The following is a 15487-nucleotide window of genomic DNA, read 5'->3' as shown; positions in this document are numbered from 1 at the left end:
GCCGCTGCGAGGGGGCGCGCGCGGGGTGTGACAGCGTGTGTGTGAGCGTGTGTGTGTGTGTCTGGGTCTGTGTCCGGGTGTGTGCGCGGGAGAGGGAGTGTGTGTGGGAGCCCAGCGGCTCTGCACTGCAGCCTCCCCCCTGTGCCGAGGGGAGATCTGGACTAAAGGGAGAGCGAAGAGAGTGCTCCGCGGTAGTAGGGAGGGAGTGGGAAGGAAGCTCTCCAGCTCAGGCCGGGCAGACGCCTAGCAGCTGCAAGCTCCAGCCCCCGGGGCGCAGCGCGGCGGCCACCATGCTCAACAACCTGACGGACTGCGAGGATGGCGACGGGGGAGCCAACCCGGGTAAGCTGGGGGCCTACGGGGCAGGGGAGGCAAGAGGATCGAGGTGGGGGCTGCCACCTTAGGGGGCCGGGGCTATTGGCTCGGGGGCTGCCAAGTGTTGCAGAGGAGAAGGGAGGAGGCGTTGAGGAAGCTGTCCCCAGGAGAAATAGACAACCCTGGGGGACTAGAGGGAGGCTCTGAGTTGCCCCCCGGGGCAGCTGCTGCTGCTTGGAGGCGTGGGCGCTGCTCTATTGGAATGCGCTCTGCGCTGTCCGAGGTTCTGGAATGCACCCGACGCAGCGCCTGGGGGTTGCTTGGGGCAGTGGCTTTGGGGACCTAGGGGCTAAGCAGTTGAAGTGGTACAATTTCTGCAATGGTCTGAACAGCCCAAAGGGCTGTATTGGAGAAGGCGTTCCACGGTTGGGTTTCTAGGGCCAAATCTGGGTTCCCCTGCTCCCAGAGAGGGGACCCCGGAGTCTATGCCTCTTCCCTAGCGCACAGTGTGTTGCTGCCTGGCTACACTCCGGGCAAAAGCCACTGCAGTTCCTCCCCCCACTCTACCGCACGGAGCTCACCAGCAGAGAGGGAATACTGGAGGTGGGAATAGAGAGTGGGGGGAAATAGGGGGTAGGAGTCATGTGACGACCTCCTGGCCGGGGCTGCAGAGTCCTGTTGGTGCTAACATTGGGAGGTAGGGAAAAGTGGGGAGGGGGCGAGGAGAGGGTTTGTATGATCGGAGACCAGGCCACCCTGGAGGACGTGATTAGGTCAAACTTCAGATTTATCCTTCCCTTTGGTATTTGGTCTTAAATAGGGTACGACCCCCTTTCCCCCATCTATTTGGTTATGTGTAGAGACGCAGCCAGGTCATCTCCCCCATCCCTCGGGAACATACTATGTTCCTTTACTCTGGGGTTGGTGGGGAACCTTCCAGTTCTTTGGGCTCCGCAGTTCTCCAATTGTGGGGCTCCTCGGGACCTGATCATTGGGGTCCTCGCAGCAGTGATCATTGCACTGCGGACTTCTCTGCGGCGGTTGAGAAGCCTTGCCAATGGCTCGACGTTCAGGCTGTCCTCTATCCGTTGGGCACCCGCTCGCTGTACCCCCATCCTGGCCCTCCCTAAGTGCCTCCAGGGACAGCCGCCCCTTTCGGCTCCAGTTCTCCTATAGTCAGTCAATCAATCTATCAAGCCTGTCAAGCCCTTCTCCGTTTTGCCGGCCCCCCCCCCAAGCAACAGCGCCCCCTGCGCACTGACTCGGCTCCCAGTCGGGCTGTCTGAGCTCAGCGGCTGTAAACGTTCCCCTGGGCCTCGTTGATAGACAGGGCCCAAGCTACTGGCAGCCGCCTCTATTAGATGGCCGGAGGAGCAGAACCTGAGACCATGGCCTTTGGAGCTGGGATAGCTGGGGAGAAGGGGCTGCAGAGACTGTGAGAGGCTCCAGGGCTTTATAACCTAGCGGAGGCTTTTCTCCCCTTCACTGTTTGCCTCTGGAAATCCTAGGAAATTGAGGCCAAGTGAGGAGTAGGGCGCTCTCTCTCTCTCTCTCTCTCTCTCTCTCTCTCTCTCTCTCTGTATAATATGGACATGGAGATGAGAAGGCAGGTAAGCCTTTGTACGGCCATTTCCACTGTCCAATTGTCTGCCACAGAGAACCAAGCCCTCTCCGTCCCTACCCTCAGGAGGCTGTGGGACTACCCCTCAAAGGCTACAGCTAAGAGACTTCATCAGAAAACCCCTCCCCTCCATGACCCTGGAGTCACCTGGCTCTCAATTCTCTCTCCCTCCACTCCAACACCCGGCTCAGGCTGCGGTGTTGGGGGGGGGAGGTGGGGAACGCGCTTTGGAAGCCTGGCAGAGTCTCGCTTGCTGCAGTGCCCAGGGCGTCCCAATTGGGGGTGGGGGGAAAGGAGGAGTGAAGGAGGTGTGAGGAGAAGATGGGCTTGTACCTTTGCAATAGGCTCTTCTTTCCCTAACTTCCAGTTTGCTCGAGGGGTAACCTTAATCAAGAGAGAACCTTTCTTGGTTCTGACCAGAAGCCCCTGGAGGGAGCTTTCTGACCCAGCACCATTGTTTCCTCCAATTTGAGGCTCCAATACTCCCAGGTGTATTACAGATTTATGGTGGGACACCCCCCAGGCTTGGGAAGGACTTCTGAAAAGGGAGGATTAAAAGTCCAACCTCTCCCCGAAAGGTTTGAACTCCTGGACTTTGGTTTCCAGTTTAGACGATTCTCTCTCTCTCTCTCTCTCTCTCTTCTCTCTCTCTCTCTCTCTCTCTCTCTCTCTCTCTCTCTTCCCCCACCTCCAAGAAAAGGAGAGGCCAGAGCCTAGGTGGGGAGACCAGACTAGGCCAAGGGAGTCAGAAACAGAATCTGTTGAGATTGAGGGGTGAAAACTGGGAAGGAGCCAGTCAGCAGAGGGCCGAGAGAGATTTATGGACATCTGAGATAGAGAGAGCAGCTTGTTGTAGTGGAAAGAATGCTGAACTGGAGTCAAAAGATTGGGTTCTGGTCCTGCCAGTGACTCATTTTATGACCTTGGGCAAATTACTTCCCTTCTTTGGGGCTCAGTTTACCCATTTGTAAAATATGGGGGCTAAACTATATAGTCTCTAAAGCTGTTTCCATCTCTAACATTCCCACTCTAGATTGAGAAATGATGAGGGGGCTTTATCTGGGCCTTTGCCCCCACGGGCCTTGGAGAATAGGGGAACACCATGGAGCCTCGAACGGGGATTCCTGTCCCCAGGCCCCGGGGGGAGGATCCACTGTCCATGCAGAGATGTTGTTTTCGCCCCGGGAGCTCTGGCCGCTGCAGCTAATTGAAAGCCGATTCGAGCTGAGTGCTCCCTGGGGCCCCAGAGAGGCAGAGGGGGAGGGGAGGAGGGTTCCGATCTCAGTCCCTCCTCTGCCCCGCCCCCACTCCGACCACGCCCCTTTCCGTCTTTCCTCTTCCCCCCGCCCCCAGCCTCCTGTGCTCCATTTAACACGTCTCCTCCAAGACCCCCCTCCCTCTGGGAGCCTGGACTAGAAGGTGAACGGGGCTTTAGAACCCCAACGTTGTCCAAGCCTTCTAGGGTCCGCAGTGGCCGATTCCCCCTCTCTCCCTCTGACAAGGGAGTTCTCGGGTTCGCCTTATATGGAGGTGGTATTGACTCCTATCTAGAGGGAGGGAGGGGGCTATGAGGTCCAATGAACTTGGGGGAGGTTGCGGAGGAGGGAATACAGGTGCCCATTGCCGTCCTCTTCTCTCTCCTTTCTTTTTCTCCCTCTTTCCCCCCCTCTCTTCTACCCCTCCCACCTTTCTCTGCGCCGCGTGCCGCGTTACATAAGCGACTGCGGGCGCGCGGCCCCTGCGCTTCAGCTCCGCGCGGTTGTCATGGAGACGCAGCTCGGAGGTCTCTGCGGCTGAGACCCCCATAGCGGGGGCTGGGCAGGGAGCTCGGACTGCGTCACTCATACACCACCTCCATGCGCCACTGGCCCTGTCCTAAGGAACGGAGGAGGTGTAAGGGAGTGAGACACCTCCCACCTCCTTTTGGCCTACTGGTACCATCCTTAGAGTACTTGAAGGAGAGAGACCCTACCCCATGTGTCACTTGGCCCTGTCCTGTGGGGGAAGGAAGACTTGAGGGAGTGAGGCTGCATTTCCCCCGTTCCGCTGGCCAGGTCCTAAGGAAGTATGAGAGAACGAGACACTTCCCCACTCCCTCCTGGAATGAAAATTGGGCCACTTGTCCTGTGCTTAGAAGAGAGGGGCAAGTTAGAGAGACACACCTTTTCCTCTTTTCACTGCTTTTGGCCTGAGAGGGGGAAAAGATACAAAGGAGTAAAAAATGTTGGCCCTGTTCTATGCACTACTGCCTTCCTTGAGGGGTCAGAGTATCTACCCCTCTCTCCTGCTGTAACTCCAGCCCACCTGAGTCAATGGTTAATCACTGGAGGGAAGGGAGACCACTTGAGAGTGAGGGTGCTCCAGATCCTATTCAGGAATGGACTTATGAGGCATAGGGTCCTTTTGACCCAGAATTTGGAAACCCTGGGAAGTGCTAGGAGGAAGCTCTGTTTGGGCTAGGAAATGTATGGGGATTTGGAGACATGTTAAGACCGCCAGAAGTTGCTTTCTCTGATGTTCTCTATTCCCTCTTCATCTCAGACTCCTTCATTGGGAGATATGTGGGGGTTTTGCATGGTGGAAAGAGCATCTGATTGAGAGGCTGGTCATCTGCGTTCTAGTCTATGGGTTCTGCCACTAACCAGTTGTACACTTAGGCAAATCACATCACACATCAAGAGCTTAAGGGATAAATGAATGATCTCTAAGGCTCTATTCATTCCAGACTCCATGGGTGAGGGAAAAGGGGAAAAAATATCTTGCTTCAACCTCACACCCACAGTAATGGACCCTGTCATTACCTCACTTTCCTGCGGTGCAGGATTTGCATATTAGCTGAGGTTCAAAGAGCATTTCATTTTAGGAGCCAGAAGACCTGAGTTTTAGTCCTGGTTCTGCCGTTAATTAGCTATTTGACACTGGGTAAGTTACATCCCCTGTCAGGGCTTCAGTTTTCCCACCTGTAAAACGAAGGGGATCAGGTTAAATGATTTCTCATTCTGGCTCTAAGAACCCATTTTCTAACTTCTCAAACCCTTTCAGGCTCTGACTAATGTTAAAGAATACCTTCTGGCTCTAACATTCTATGTTCTATGACCTCTCCCCACAGAGAAGGCTCTTGGGATGTGTGCTAGAATTAAGAGGGGAAAAAAGTTTTGTTGGCTTTAAGAGTGGCCAGATTAACAGAGAAGGTCTTTTAAGAATGGAGGAAATTAGAGATGGTTTTTACTGAGATTCAGCCCCAGGGAGCCTGGGTCCTTAAATCCCAGACTAAAAACTAAAATGAACTGGAGAAATGGAATTAAAAAAAATTTTTTTAGGGTGGGGCTTCTGATTACAGAGGGGAGTCCCAGACTTCAGACTTATTTGTACCAAAGTGCTTACCTGGGATAGGAGGAGACAAGATAGGATGACCTACCAAAATAAGCTAAGTCTCTAAGAGTCCAAGTAATAGAGCAGAATGTCCAGGTCATGACTGCTTCCTTTCTCTCTCTAGCTTAGAGGAGAACATATGCCCCTCCCCCAATCCATACCTCTGGGTAATTGGAACTCCCAGGCAGGGAGGGAACCATTCAGAACCAACATCACTTGGAGTTTTCTCTGTCTCTTGATACTTCACAAAGTCCTAGAGCAGGGCTTCTTAAAATTTTTCCACTTGTGATGCCTTCATTGATTCTTTTTTTTGTGTGTGTGAGGCAATTGGGGTTAAGTGACTTGCCCAGAGTCACACAGTAGCCTTCATTGATTCTTAAAGACCCACATGGGATCTCCATTCAGCGTTTAAGATGTGCTGGATAGTGGATAGAGTGTTGGCTGCACTTTGGAGCTAGGAAGTTGTTGTTAAGTCCTTTCAGTTGTCTCCAACTCTTCATGACCCCATTTGGGGTTTTCTTGACAAAGATACTGAAGTGGTTTGCCATTGTCTTCTCCAGCTCATTTGACAGATGAGGAAACTGAGGCAAACAGGGTTAAATAACTTGACCAGGGTCACACAGCTAGTAAATATCTGAGGCTGAATTTGAACTCAGGTCTTCCTGACTCTAGACTCAGTGATCTATCCACTGAGCCACCTGGCTGCCCTAGCTAGGAAGAGCTGGGTCTAAATTCCACCTCAGATACTTGCTACATGTGTGATTCTAGCAAGGCACTTAACACTCTGGGCCCCAGTAACGTCATCTGCAAAATGAAGGAGTTGGATTTGATGACATTTAAGGTGCCTTCCAGCTCCAGTTCTTTGATCCCATAATCCTACAGTGATGCCTCATCATGGTGTGGAGGTGACCCTGGGTTCTTGAAGGCTTTGCCAGTAGAGCATAAGACCTGGCAGGTTCTACCATGTTGGAAACAGTTTGATCCCAGCAGCAGACTATATGCTTTCTGAGGACTAAGTACAGAGAGGCTCATTCCTAGTGGGCTGGCTGACTGTGATGAATTCTTTAGCTATGATAATCCATGAAACAAAGAAAAATACAAATAGCCCTCAGTTCTTTATGACTCTCTTCCACTTCTGCAGGTGAACTGAGGGGAAAAATAACAACAGAAGTAGTAAGTAGTAGTAGTAATAACTAACATTTATATAACTTTAAAATTTGCAAAGCATCTTACAAATATTATCTCCTTTATCCACACAACAACAACTCTGGGAGGTAAATGTTATTATTATCCTCATTTTGTAGATGAGGAAACTGAGGCAGACAGAAGTTAAATGACTCGTCCAGGGTCACAAGCTAGTAAATATCTAGTAACAAAACAAATGTTCAACCTGCAGCCTAATGACCACTTGTTAAAGATTCATATTGGACTAGATAATCTCAGAGGTCTCTTTTAGGTTTGAGGTTTTGGGAGTCCAAGATTCTATGAAGGGGGTAGCCAAGCACAATCCAGCAGCAGAGGGAGAAAGATACAGAAGGGGTTGACATTCCACCAGGTTTGTGGGCTGGCTAGGAAAGTTGAAGAAAGTGGAAGCAGGGAATAAAAGGAGGAGAGCTCCAGGTGGAATTAGCCAAAGTTAAGTGCAAATCCAGAACATTGGACTTGGAGTCAGAAAAAACCTCTGTTTGAATCCTGCATTAGGTGTATGACCTTGGATGAAGCACTTAACCTCAGTTGTCTCATCTGAAAAATGGGAATAATAACACATACCTCACAGAGGTGTTCTTGAGTATCAAATGAAATAACATGTTATAAACCTCAAAGAACTATAAAACATTAGCTGTTGTTGCTGTTGTATCTACTGGTTTCCTCACATTACCCTGCCCTTCTCACCATTACACACTACAGATTACTGGAAAAGGTCCTCCCTGTGGATAGAGGTTGTTCCCCTTTGACCTTGGGAAAATTCCTTTCTCCCTCAGTTTCCTCATTTGCAAAGTAGATGTGATAATCCACTAATCTTTGCACTTCACAGGACTATTTTCGTGAGGAAAATTTATTGTAAAATTAAAGAGATGTAAATATGTTGTGATTATTAGGAAGCGGCAGAGGACTATAATCCTCTACTACTTTGATCCTTTAGGACAGGGGGTCTTAACCTTTTGTGTATCAATGAACCACTTTGGCAGTCTGGTAAAGCCTATTGATTCCTTAGAATAAGGGTTTTAAGTACATAAAATACATAGAATTAGAAATGGAACCAATTATATTGAAATGTGGTTATCATAATACATTTTTTAAAAGTTTCATGAGAAAGGGGCAGCTAGGTGGCGCAGTAGATAGATCACTGGCCTTGAAGTCAGGAGGACCTGAGTTCAAATGCGGCCTCAGACCACACACTTGACACTTATTAGCTCTGTGACCCTGGACAAGTCACTTAGCCCCAGTTGCCTAAAAAAAAAGCCAAAACAACAACAACAAGAAGATAAAAGTTCATGAAAAACAGCTTAAGAACTCCTTCTCTGGGACAAGGTTCAGAAGAGCTCTGAAGGGGTCCAGATGGGTCAGGAGTAGCAGTAGGTGGAGGTGTGGGTACTGTGCCACGTCAGGGCTATGACTCCTTTATGTCCTTACCTCAGGTGATGGCAACCCCAAGGAAAGCAGTCCCTTCATCAACAGCACTGACTCTGAAAAGGGCAAGGAATATGATGGCAAAAACATGGCTCTGTTCGAGGTAGGCGGGGGACAACTAGGGTAAGGGGGACATCTCTGGCTGGTCCTAGAGTAGGCAGGATTGCCCAGCATTGGCACTGGCTAAGGAAAAGTTGCCATTCCACTTTTCACCCACGTTCTACCTTTCCCTGGAGGGCTATACTTCTCTCTCTGTCTGTCCCTCTCTTCTTGGTCCATTTATGGCCACCTCCCCTTATAACATGTTCTTTGTCACCCTTATCTCTATGACTTCTTTGACTCTCCTCCCTTGCAGCCCCCATAGGGGTCTCTTCCCTGTGTCCCATCCTCCTTCCTGGTCCATCTTCCCCATCCTTCCCCACCTCCCAAGTTCATCCCCCTCTTTACCACCCTTTCCCAGGTTCCTTCTCTGATACCTTCCTCTCATCCCATCCCTATCTTGTACCTTTTCCCTGGTTCATTTCCTAGGTTTCATTCTGCCTTACCCTTTCTACCTCTCTGAAGTCCATTCCCTTATCTCTCCCACAGGAGGAAATGGACACCAGTCCCATGGTGTCATCCCTGCTTAGTGGTCTGGCCAACTACACTAACTTGCCACAAGGCAGCCGGGAACATGAGGAGGCTGAAAATAATGAGGGTGGCAAAAAGAAACCTGTGCAGGTGGGAGCAGGTGTAGTGGACTGGGGTCAGGGTAGGAGAGGGAAGGGATTGGAAATGGAGGAAGGGCTGTGAGACGGGAGGAGGGCTGACAGATGGGAGATGGAAGGGAAGCTCAAATTCAATTTGGGTCTGATTTGGAGGGAGGAGGAATTACAATGGAATGTAATGGGGGTGGTGGTGTCTGTAATGGAGTGCTGAAACATGGTTTAGAAAAAAGGGTTGGCTAGGGAAACCAGAGGTTAAAGCTGGTTGGGCTGGAAAGAGATGGGAAGAAGTCAGGGTGACCAATATTTCTCTGCAGGCCCCTCGGATGGGCACCTTCATGGGTGTATACCTGCCCTGCCTGCAAAATATCTTTGGTGTCATCCTTTTTCTGAGGCTCACTTGGGTAGTGGGCATTGCAGGCATCATGGAATCTTTCTGCATGGTTTTTATCTGCTGCTCCTGTGTAAGTACCCCTTCCCACCTCCCTGACCCCTCCAGTTCTTACTCAGACAGAAGTCAGTACAGGGACAAAGGAAACTGAGGAGGGGACCCAAAGAAGGAATTCAGGGCTGGAACCAGAGCCCTACAATTTGCCACCTGCTCCTGTAATGACTGATGCCTGGGAGGTATTAGGTGGGGGAGAAGGAAGCCATTTCCCAGCTGAGTCTCATATATATGTGTATATATATACATATATATATGCATATATATATGTATATATATATATATGTATATATATGTATATATATGCCATCAGCTTGTGAACTCCCCCATAGTTACCAAGGCAAAATGAGTGGGCCTGCCCCTCCTCAATCCCGCCCCCTTCCCTGTCCCCTTACTTAGGCTGCCCTTCTGGAACTTCTCCCTATTCAAGGCTGCCTGGATGTTCACTTAATCTGTTTGCATTGGCATATGCATGTGGGGCTGAGAGGGAATTGTGGTAGAACATGATGTCAGCTGCTCCTAGACTGTACCCTCTTCTCACCAAGAGATGGGCATTGTGAGGGCATTTGCGGGATTCTGAGAGGCACCTGGAAGACCCTGAGACAGCTGGCATGTGGTGAAAGATCACTGCATTCCACCTCCTAAGACCAGAGTGCAAACCCCAGCTCTGCTGATGATTAACTGTGTTACCTTGGGCAAGTCACTTCTGTTTTCTGTGCTTCAGTTTTCTTGTCAGTGAAGTGGAGGTAACAATACTGGCACTATTTCCATTACAGGTTTGTTATGAAATTCGTAACATATGCAAGATGCTTTTATACACTGAAGTGTCACATTGTTAATATTATTATCATGATTATTATCTGTTTAGGAATGGAGCTTGTTAGCTGGGCAAAGGGGGTGCTTTCTGGGTAGAAGGGATCTAGTGGGGGGGGCAGAGGCAATGAGAACAGGGCCAAGGAAGAGTTAGAATCAAGGGTCATTAGGGCAGAAATAAGGAAGAGCTGATAAGGGCAATATGGACTATTCCTTTTCTTTCTCTTTCCACCTTCCCCAGCCTTACAATGTTTCTCTAAATTCTGATGTTCTTTGTGTCCACACAGACCATGCTGACTGCCATCTCCATGAGTGCCATTGCTACCAATGGTGTTGTGCCAGGTGTGGGAGTGGGGACCTCTTATGTGTGTGTGTGTGTGTGGGGGGGAGTTGGGAGGGTAAGTAGAGAAGGGAGCTTCTTAGTTATTTTTGGTTCTTTCTGGGTGGTGAAATAATGGGTGCTCTGGGGATCTGGAATGCAGGTGCCTTTGGGGTAGGTGGAGGCAGTCACAATGCCCTTGGGAAGAGTAGGGATTAATCTGTATTGGTTGGTATTGTTGATGATGAATGGGCCACAACTGAGTCAGGAATCCTCCTGTACTGCTTGGGGAACCAATCTCTCTGATTCCTGTCTTCTGAGCCATGACCTTATTATTGGAGTAATTAGAAATCTGCTGATTAATGCTGCTAATATAGGCATAGAGGCTCCTTAAGGGAGCTTGAGATCTTTCTCCTAGGGATCTGCAGAGAGTGTATGGATATAATTCCTCCAAATGATCACCCCTGCATGTTGCCCTTAGCCTAGTCTCTCCCCATCCAGCCTTCTCCCATCCCATGATGGTTTTATCTTTCCACAGCTGGTGGTTCTTACTATATGATCTCCCGGTCACTGGGCCCTGAATTTGGGGGAGCTGTCGGCCTTTGCTTCTACCTTGGCACCACTTTTGCAGGAGCCATGTACATTCTGGGCACCATCGAGATCCTGCTGGTGAGAGGAGGGTTGGAATTCTGGAGGGCTGCATCAGTCAATCAACAAACCCTTACTGAGAGCATATAAAGGGAAGGCATTGAGGTATAGTGGGAAGAGAAGTAAAAGTCAGAAGACCTGAGAGGGTGACCCATATAGAAAGAGCACAGAAAACCAAGTCATATGAGAAAGTGAGGGTATTTACTGTCCAGAAGGGAAGGCTAAAGTGGGGCCATTACAATACCTCTTTTTGAAAGACTGCCCATGTAGAAGATTGGGTGAAACAATGGAAGGAAATTGTAGAGAAGTAGATTTAGAATATGTTGTAAGTATAAAATTCCCTCCCATTTAGAGCTCTCTCAAAGCAGAATGAGCACCCCTCACAAAAAGCCTTGAAGTAAATTCTGGGTGGCCACTTGTCTGAGAGGTCTAGAGGACTCCTTTTCATATAGGGCTTGAACTAGTTCATTTCAAGTCCTATCCAACTCTGGGATTCGGGGTTTCAATCCCGGCCTTACCACTTAGATAAAATCCTTCACCTTGGCCTTGGGCAAATTTCTTTAGTTTTCTTAGCTGTCAAGTGGAATTAATAATTGTACTACCTACTTCATAGGTTCTGAGGAAAGCCTTTTGCCAAACATAAAACACTATACAAATGTGAGCTATCATTATTATGCAGTGAGAAGGCTATACAGATGGAAGCAAGGTCCCTGTCTGCCCTCAAAGAGCTCACAGTCCAGTTAAGGAGACAAGACATGAAAAGAGAATCAAAACATGAAAATCCAAACTATTGTAGGAGAAGTTGACAATCAGTACTGTAGGTGGTCAGGAGAGGGAAAGAACACTCCCATATAGGGGTAAGGGAAGGATTAATTGAGAAGGTATGATTTAAGCTGGGCCTTGAAGGCCAGGTAAGATCAGGTATAGAGGAATTAATTGGATGAAATATTCCAAGAGGAAGAAAAGTGTGGACCAAGTTTTCCAGGAAAATTGAGGACCACTCCAGATGGAGCAAAGAATTCAGATGGAAAAATAGTAGGAGGTAAGCCTACAAAGGCATCTTGGTGCAAGATTGTGGAAGGTCTTAAATGCCAAGCTAAGGAATTTGGATTTTATGCTATAGGACCTGGTGAGCAGTTGAAGGTTTTTTTGAGCTAGGGAGTGAGACAATCAGATTTGTGAATTAGAAAAAAAATAATTCTGGGCATGGTGTGAAATATGGATTGGACTGAGAGAAACTGCAGGCTAAGAGAGCAGTTAGGAGGCTGTTAGGATGGTCCCTGTGAGAAGTGAACCAGGGTGTTAGCAGTGGGAATAGGGAGAAAGAGCAAGACCCAAGAGGGATTGAGGAGGTAGAATTAGTGGGACTTAGTGACTGAATTTGGGAAGAAGGAGGGTAAGAGATTTTCCAAAAGTAACTCAGTTAAAGGCTTGGATGACTGAGAGGGTAATAATGAGAGCAGAATGGCCCTTTCCCTCAAATAGGGCAGATCAATCTCTCATAGGCAAAGCCACTGGAGCAAAGTTGTAGGGCTCAGGCTTCTATTGGGAAAAAAAAAGAAAAGCACAAAGCATATTTCATGTCACTGGACAGTGGCTTCATGGCCTTCTGGAAGTAGTCCAGTTATGACTGATCAGGAGATGCCCGGGGCAGCTGAGGTGGTAATTAGAACCAGAAGGAGGCTGTGGGATGGTTTGGGGGTTTAAGATCCTATGAGAGGTTGAGGCCAAGGAAGGAAGGGGACCTCCTTTACTTCTCTCCATGTCCCTCCAGGCATACATATTCCCAGCCATGGCCATCTTCAAGGCCGAGGATGCGAGCGGAGAAGCAGCTGCTCTGTTAAATAATATGCGTGTGTACGGCACCTGTGTGCTCACCTGCATGGCCACAGTCGTCTTTGTTGGGGTCAAATACGTCAACAAGTTTGCACTTGTCTTCCTGGGCTGTGTCATCCTCTCAATCCTTGCCATCTATGCGGGGGTCATCAAGTCTGCCTTTGACCCACCCAACTTCCCGTGAGTTGTTGCAGCTTGGACTATGGGTTGCATGAAAAAGCCCAAGACTGGGTGTTGGGAGGCCAGTGTTCTAGCCCCAGTGCAGCTACTTCCTCACTGTCACCTGGGACAAGTCATTTGGGCTTTCTGGGCCTCAGCTAGGAGCCCTGCCAGTTCTCCAACCCTAATCCTTAATTTCTAAGCTCTAGACACTAGGGCACAACCCCTTTCTAGGCTATATTCCCTGTCTCCTACTTCTCCTCTGCCTTATCCCTTCTATGGTTCTAGTGCAGGATGAATTAATTAACCTCTTCTAGGAAGAGAACAAGTCAAGAGGCAGTGTGGGTGTCATAGAAGACCACAGGTCTAGGAGCCAGAAGACATATCCTGGCTCTGTGATTTACCAGCTGTGTGATTGTAGATAAGCCCCTTCCTCTATTTGAGCCTTGGTTTTCTCATCTCTAAAATGGGGGTAATAATACATATGCTACCTGCCTAATGAGGGTATTGTAAGGAATCAAATGAGATAACTTAATAAAATACATTATGATGATAATGTGTTGTATATTGCACTGATACAAATATAAGCTGCACTTTTCTCCCAAATGTGATTACTCTATGTCCTATTGCCAGTATTATTTTCAGTATAAATCTAGATTTTTTTTTCCTTTCAAAGAGATAGTCTTGTATGGGTATGGCCTATATTTGGGGGCAGACTCTATTAAGACCAATAAGACAAATGTGAGCTATTATGGCAGAGGCATGATGGGATAGTGGAAATGTCCCTAGATTTGGAGCCAAAAGATTTCAGTTTAGAAGATCTAACACTAGCTCTGGGGAAGGTGCTTCTTTTCTCTGACCCTCAGTTTCATTATCCATAAAATGGAGATAATAATACTTGCACCAATTATCTCATGGGGCTACTGTGAGAAAAGTTCTTTGAAAATATTCAGTCTATAAAAAAAAAGTGAGTTATTATTATCATCCTGGGAAGACTGATCACTAGGCAGAGTATAGGAGACCCAGGCCTTAGCTGTAAAATGGCCCATAGGGAAGGATCCTTTCCCACCAGTTTCCAGGTTAGGGTCCCACTGTCCCTGCCCTATTAAGTCTCTACCCCGTCTCATTAGAATCTGCCTTTTGGGGAACCGTACCCTCTCACGACACGGCTTTGACATCTGTGCCAAGTTGGCCTGGGAGGGCAATGAGACAGTAACCACCAGGCTGTGGGGGCTGTTCTGCTCCTCCCGATTCCTCAATGCCACCTGTGATGAATACTTCACCCGTAACAACGTCACCGAGATCCAAGGCATCCCTGGTGCAGCCAGTGGCCTGATCAAAGGTATGGAAACTAAGGGGGTCAGAATCAAGAGGGAAATCGATGAGCGTGTGGGGCAGGTTCTCTCAAGGGATGATGGACCAGAGAGGATAAAGAATTGGGGAGGCAGGAAGTTTTAAGGCAGCTGCGGCACAGAGAAAAAAACCCTGGAGGCTTTCTGCCTGAATTCACTCCTGGCTATACTGCTTACTCTCTTGGAGTTATCAAGTGGGGGAAGGGGAGAGAAGGCAAATCATCTGAGTCTCACTTTCTCATCTGTGAAATGGTAACAACAGTACTTATACCAATGTCTAGAAACATCCAGGTACAGTGGAAAGAGTAGTGGACTCCGGTCAAAACAGACTTGGGTTCTAATCTGACACTAGCTCTAAAATTTTGGGCAGCTCCTATCCCCTCTATGAGACTCAGTTTTTTCATTTGTAAAATGAAGGACACTAATCCTGTTTCATTAGCTGTAAAATATGGATAATATCACTTGTTCTACCTATCTTACAAGACTGTTAAGAAAGAGTTTTATGAACCTATTAGTGCTTAAGAAGTGTGAGGTATTATTATGAGTATTATTATAGAATCAGGATTCAGCCTCTGTTTCATCCTTGTAAAGCTCTGAAACCTTAGGAGGAACATCTGGAGACAAAGGGGATTAATTGATAAATGGCATAGCAGATAGAGTGCTGGGCCTGTAGTCAGGGAGACCTGAATTCAGATCTGACCTCTGACACTAGCCACGTGACCCTAGGCAAATCACTTAACCTCTGTCTGCCTCAATTTCCTCATCTGTAAAATGGGGGATAATACTATTACCTACTTCCAAGTGTTGCTGTAAAGATCAAATGAGATAATTGTAAAGTGCTTAGCACAGTGCCTGGCACATAGTAGGTGCTATATAAATGGTTGTTTCCCCCATTTAATCATCAAACATTTATTAAACGAACACCTACTGTGTGCAAAATGCTGTGTTGTCTGTTGGGAAAGATGTAAAGATAAATAAGACATGGTTCCTGACCTCAAAGAATTTATAATGTAGTAGAAAAGATAAAGCTTATTATATACAGATAACTACAATCTGAATTAGAATAGAAGTAAGCATGTAAGACAAGAATAAAGTGGCTATGAGACAGGTGGAGAGATTGATTTCTTCTCCTTGATAGGGTTGCAATCAAGAAACACTTTGTTGATCTGAATCTATAAGAATGGATTTCTTGAAGGAAAAGATTCTAGACTAGAAAACTATGGACCTCTCCTAACCCCTCACAAAGACTCTGACCTTTGATCCTTTATCCTG

General features: G+C 47.9%; 1 protein-coding gene across 1 annotated transcript in view; it reads left to right on the top strand.

Moving 5' to 3' along the window:
- SLC12A5 (solute carrier family 12 member 5) overlaps positions 1 to 15487 on the top strand; it is a 33077-nt gene continuing 17590 nt past the window's right edge. The window contains exons 1-8 of the mRNA XM_020965501.2: positions 1 to 342; positions 7948 to 8042; positions 8528 to 8659; positions 8961 to 9107; positions 10189 to 10243; positions 10759 to 10889; positions 12643 to 12884; positions 13994 to 14205. Coding sequence (XP_020821160.1) covers positions 291 to 342; positions 7948 to 8042; positions 8528 to 8659; positions 8961 to 9107; positions 10189 to 10243; positions 10759 to 10889; positions 12643 to 12884; positions 13994 to 14205 — 1066 coding nt within the window. The 5' untranslated portion in view covers positions 1 to 290. The remainder of the gene's footprint in view (positions 343 to 7947; positions 8043 to 8527; positions 8660 to 8960; positions 9108 to 10188; positions 10244 to 10758; positions 10890 to 12642; positions 12885 to 13993; positions 14206 to 15487) is intronic.

Source organism: Phascolarctos cinereus, unplaced genomic scaffold (genome assembly GCF_003287225.1).
Source record: "Phascolarctos cinereus isolate Bilbo 61053 unplaced genomic scaffold, phaCin_HiC Scaffold_2;HRSCAF=192, whole genome shotgun sequence".
Taxonomy (NCBI): Eukaryota; Metazoa; Chordata; class Mammalia; order Diprotodontia; family Phascolarctidae; genus Phascolarctos; species Phascolarctos cinereus.
Note: the sequence above shows the minus strand (reverse complement) of the source record. Positions and strands in the feature narration are given on the sequence as shown.